This window comes from Nycticebus coucang, chromosome X, assembly GCF_027406575.1.
Source record: "Nycticebus coucang isolate mNycCou1 chromosome X, mNycCou1.pri, whole genome shotgun sequence".
NCBI classification, from domain to species: Eukaryota; Metazoa; Chordata; class Mammalia; order Primates; family Lorisidae; genus Nycticebus; species Nycticebus coucang.
The window spans coordinates 131,312,202-131,317,876 of record NC_069804.1 but is presented as its reverse complement, the minus strand read 5'-3'; the positions used below and the strand labels follow the sequence as shown (position 1 = coordinate 131,317,876).

Below are 5,675 nucleotides of genomic sequence, written 5' to 3'. Positions count from 1 at the left end.
TAAGTGCTGAGCCATCTTGCCCATTTTTTTTTTTTTTTTTTGTAGTTTTTGGCCGGGCTGGGTTTGAACCCACCACCTCCAGTATATGGGGCCGCGCCCTACGCCTTTGAGCCACAGGCGCCACCCTCTTGCCTAGTTGTTAATGGCGTTGTTTGGTCTTTCCTTGTTGATATGCTTGAGTTCGTTATAGATGCTGGTGATTAGCCCTTTGTAGACCAGTCCTCTTTTGCTTTAACTGGACCACTTCCACCTCTTGGTAGCCATTACTTTGATTGTGCCTTGTCTACAGTAAACCCATGTTTTATTTCCTGTTACAATTCTTCAAAGAAATGATTCAGGCTTTTGATCATACTTGTTTAAAATTTCCATTAAAGCTCTGCTTTTGTCTGTAGTTGATGTGGGCACAACAATTTTGGCACCCACTGAGCGGAAAGTTAGCTCAACTTTAGTTTTTTTTTTTTTTGAGACAGAGCCTCAAGCTATTGCCCTGGTTAGAGTGCTGTGGCTTCACAGCTCACAGCAACCTCCAACTCCTGTGCTCAAGCGATTCTCCTGCCTCTGCCTTCCAAGTAGCTGGAACTACAGGCGCCCGCCACAATGCTGGCTATTTTTTTGGTTGCAGCGTTATTGTTGTTGGGCGGGCCCCGGCTGGATTCAAACCCGCCAGCTCATGTGCCTTAGCCGCTTGAGCCACAGGCACTGAGCCAACTCAACTTTAGTTTTTCAATCAGAATTGTGTAAGCTGAACCAGTGAGATGTCTATGGTTTTGGCTATTGTTTCTGCTGCTAGTCACCAGTCTTCTTAAATTAGGGCACAAATAAGATCATTTTTTTTTCTCACAAATTAATGTAGATGGTAGTTGGGTGTTGTGGCGGGTGCCTGTAGTCCCAGCTGCTCCGGAGGCTGAGGCAAGAGAATCGCCAAAGCCCAGGAGTTGGAGGTTGCTGTGAGCTGTGTGACATCATGGCACTCTACCAAGGGCGGTAAAGTGAGACTCTGTCTCTAAAAAAAAAAAAAAAAAAAATTAATGTGGATGGTATGAGGCTTCATCTTCAACATTGTCTCATACCTTCCTAAAATAAGTTATCCATTTGTAAAACGGTGATTTCTTTGGGCCATTTCCCCATAAACTTTTCATAAAGAGTCAATGATTTCACCGTTCTTTCACCCAAGCCTCATCATAAATCTGGTGTTCTTGCTTCATTTTAGCAGAGTTCACATTGCTCTGATAGAGGCTCTTTTCAAATAGATGTTTTATCCTTTCTTGGTGCTTCAAACTAGATCCTATTCAGCCATAATACAAGTTAGTAGGAGTTTATTTTGGTGCAAAAAAAAAAAAAAAATTGCAATCTGTTCTCCCCAGCGATTAGTGCTGAGAGCACAGAGTATGTGCTCTGGGTAGGAACATACATTTATTACTAAAAAAAAAAAAAAAAAAAACTTTTTACCCCCCCAAAAAAAAATTTACAAAAAATTCGCATCCCCCCAGCCAGAGACTTTTAGTTTTTTTCTTTCTCTTTTATAAAATAACCCGGTGAAGCAGCATAGACAGACCCATCCACCCACAGCCTCGTAGCAGCTCCGAGAAGGAACCAAGAGACCAAGGCCTTCCTGCGGCCCAGACCATCACTGCCACCTTTGCTCCCACCCGGCACCCAATAGCGGCGGACGGACCGCATTCTGTGGCCTTCGAGTAGTTTTAGTCCGGATGATTTTTGTCCCTCTGCGCTTGCCCTCGCCCCTTTTGCCCCCAGCTCTACCCCTACTCACCCCCGACCCGGAACTCGCTCCCTTTCTCTAACCGAAAGGTCGCAGCCTGTAGAAGCAGCTGTGTGGCGATAACCCCCAGCGGCCCCAGTTACACCATGGCCTCACTCTACCCCATGGCCTCGCTCTACGTGGGGGACCTACACCCCGACGTGACCCAGGCGATGCTCTACGAGAAGTTCAGCCCAGCCGGGCCGATTCTCTCCATCCGGGTTTGCAGAGACCTGATCACGCGCCGCTCCTTGGGCTACGGGTATGTGAACTTCCAGCGGCCGGCAGACGCCGAGCGTGCTCTGGACGCCATGAATTTTGATATTATTAAGGGCAGGCCAGTTCGCATTATGTGGTCTCAGCGTGATCCATCACTTCGCAGAAGTGGAGTAGGCAACATATTCATTAAAAATTTGGACAAATCCATTGATAATAGGGCACTGTATGAAATATTTTCTGCTTTCGGTAACATCCTTTCATGTAAGGTGGTTTGTGACGAAAATGGTTCCAAGGGCTATGGATTTGTACACTTTGAGACACAGCATGCAGCCAAAAGAGCTATTGAAAATATGAATGGGATGTTTCTAAATGATCTTCAAGTATATGTTGGACGATTTAAGTCTCGTAAAGAAAGAGAAGCAGAACTCGGAGCTAAGGCAAAAGAGTTCACTAATGTTTACATAAAGAATTTTGGAGAAGATATGGATGATGAGCGCCTTGAGGGGCTCTTTGGCAAGTTTGGACCTGCCTTAAGTGTGAAAGTAATGACTGATGAGAGTGGAAAATCCAAAGGGTTTGGATTTGTAAGCTTTGAAAGGCATGAATGTGCACAGAAAGCTGTGGATGAGATGAATGGAAAAGAGCTGAATGGAAAACAAATATATGTTGGTCGAGCTCAGAAAAAAGTGGAACGGGAGACAGAACTTAAGCGCAAATTTGAACAGATGAAGCAAGATAGGATCACCAGATACCAGGATCTTAACCTTTATGTGAAAAATCTTGATGATACTATTGATGATGAGCGTCTCCGGAAAGAGTTTTCTCCATTTGGTACAATCACTAGTGCAAAGGTCATGATGGAAGGTGGTCACAGCAAAGGGTTTGGCTTTGTATGTTTCTCTGCCCCAGAAGAAGCCATTAAAGCCATTGTAGAAATGAATGGTAGAATGATGGCCACCAAGCCACTGTATGTAGCTTTAGCACAGCGCAAAGAAGAGCGCCAGATTCACCTCACTAACCAGTATATGCAGAGAATAGGACGTGTACGAGCTGTGCCCATCCCCAGTATGGACCCCTACCAGCCAGCACCTCCTTCACATTCCTTCATGGCAGTTATCCCACAGCCTCAGAACCATGCTTCATACAATCCTCCTAGCCAAATTGCTCAACTAAAACCAAGTCCTCGCTGCACTGCTCAGAGTGCCAGACCTCATTCATTCCAAAATATGTCCAATGCTGTCTGCCCAGCCGCTCCTAGACCACCATTTAGTACTATGAGACCAGCTTCTTCACAGGTTCAAGTCATGCCAACACAGCCTGCTGCTAACACATCAACACGGAGAACGGGTCCACATCTTGCAGCTGCTGCTACTGCAGCTACTCCTACTGTCTGCACCGTTCCACAGTACAAACATGCTGCAGGAGTCGGCAATCCTCGGCAACGTCTTAATGCACAGCCACAAGTTACCATGCAACAGCCTGCCATTCACGTACAAGGTCAGAAAACTTTGACCACTTCCATGTTGGCAAATGCCTCTCCTCAAGAGCAAAAGCACATGTTGGGTGAATGGCTTTTTCCTCTTATTCAAGCCATGCACCCTACTCTTGCTGGTAAAATCACTGGCATGTTGTTGGAGATTGATAATTCCGAACTTCTTCATATGCTTGAGTCTCCAGAGTCCCTCTATTCTAAGGTTGATGAAGCAGTAGCTTTATTATAAGCCCACCAAGCTGAAGTGGCAGCCCAGAAAGCAATTTACAGTGCCACCAATTTTCCAACGGTTTCAAATTGAAAGAGGACCACGAAAAGAAACTTGTGCTTCACCAAAGAAAAATATTATGGACAAAACTTAAATATTATGGACAAAAACATTGCAAAATATGCAAATTAAAAAGGTATTTGGTGGGATCTCACCTAAGGTACACAATGCAAGGGTACATTTCAAAACAACTAAGAGTATATTATAAATGTCATACCACAAAAATAAGTGAGGTGATGGTTATGTTAATTAGTTTGATTTAAGCATTCCGCATTGTGTATTAAATCATCACATTGTATCCCATAAATGTATATAGTTATGATTTAATTAAAATTAAGTAAAAAAAGGAAAGGAAACTTTTAATCTTGTGTGCTGAGCAAAAGCTAGATCTAGCAAAGAAAATACTAGTTCTAGACTACCTATGACTTAAAAAAAATAGTAAAATATAACAACAAATTAATGTTTTATAGACCCTGGGAGAAAGAATTTTCAGAAAAGTACAAAAATTTAAAGCATTCTTTTCCTTTTTTTTTTTTATTGTTGGGGAATCTTTGAGGGTACAAAGAACCAGGTTAAAGCATTCCTTTAATTTTGTAAATTTTTTTTCATTTGGCATATATTGTTTATTATTTTAAGATAATTATTATTATTTCTTTTTTTGTAGAGACAGAGTCTCACTTTATCGCCCTTGGTAGAGTGCCATGGCATCACACAGCCCATAGCAATCTCCATCTCCTGGGCTTAGGTGATTCTCTTGCCTCAGCCTCCCAAGTAGCTGTGACTACAGGCGCCCGCCACAATGCCTGGCTATTTTTTGGTTTCAGTTTGGCCGGGGCAGCGTTTGAACCTGCCACCCTTGGTATATGGGGCGGGCACCCTACCCACTGAGCCACAGGTGCCACCCAAGATTATTTTAATTTATTAAAATGTAAGATGTTACAAAAATATTAACAATAGATTATAATATTTATGAAGTTATTCTTCATTTTATGGAGTGACTCTATTTTCTTTTTCTTTTCTTCTTTTCTTTTTTATTTTTTTCTGAGGCAGAATCTCACTATGTCACTCCACAACACCTGGCTATTTTTGGTTGCAATTGTCATTGTTATTTAGCTGGCCTGGTCCAGGCTTGAACCCACCAGCTTTGGTGTATATGGCGGGCACCCACGTTACTGAGCTACGAGCGCTGAGCCTTTTTTTTTTTTTGAGACAGAGTCTCACTATGTCACCCTGGAGTGCCTTTGCATCACAGCTCACAGCAACATCCAACTCTTGGGCTTAAGCAAGTCTCTTGCCTCAGCCTCCCAAGTAGCTGGGACTACAGGCGCTGACCACAACGCTCAGCTATTTTTTTTTTTTTGTTTGTTTGTTTGTATTGTTGCAGTTGTCACTGTTGTTTAGCAGGCCCAGGTCGGGTTTGAATCTGCCACCCTTAGTGCTTGTGGCCAGCGCTATAACCACTGTGCTATGAGCACCGAACCTTTTTTTTTTTTAATTGTTGGGGAATCATTGAAGGTACAATGAGCCAGGTTGGGTTTGCTGCTTGGGTTTGCTGGGTGAAGTCCCTCTATTAATATTGTCCTGACCCCAAGCACACACTGTAGCCTGACAACCACCTCCCTCCTTCCTCCTTTCCCCTCTCAAATTTTGTAATTCTTTACTGTGGAATAGCTAGAATGTCAGTTCTGTTTGAAGTAACAGAATGGATAACTGAGCAAGGAAGTGTAATTTGGATTGTAAAATTCTTGCTTTAATAAAAATTCTTTAAACAGTGAAAAAAATTGAAATCTATGTATGCATAGTTTGTTCATAATTCACATTTTCCATGAACTTTTTAAAGTCCCCTCGTATTATCATTTTGAGTGTTTTATACAAGCAAAACACTAGTAAACAAATAAAACTAATATTGTTTATTATCTCTAGTCCTCACAAAGATA

The 5,675-nt window shown here is 42.6% G+C and overlaps 1 protein-coding gene across 1 annotated transcript; it reads left to right on the top strand.

The window, feature by feature from the left end:
* The first annotated feature begins 1,866 nt into the window (after nucleotides 1-1,866).
* On the top strand, nucleotides 1,867-3,699 carry LOC128577476 (polyadenylate-binding protein 1-like). Its single transcript, XM_053579712.1, has one exon. It carries the CDS (start codon nucleotides 1,867-1,869, stop codon nucleotides 3,697-3,699), a length of 1,833 nt encoding a protein of 610 aa, XP_053435687.1.
* Nucleotides 3,700-5,675: the final 1,976 nt, after the last annotated feature.

Excerpts from the sequence above, each read along its gene's own strand:
- LOC128577476 (XM_053579712.1), top strand. The coding sequence starts at position 1,867 with ATGGCCTCACTCTACCCCATGGCCTCGCTCTACGTGGGGGACCTACAC.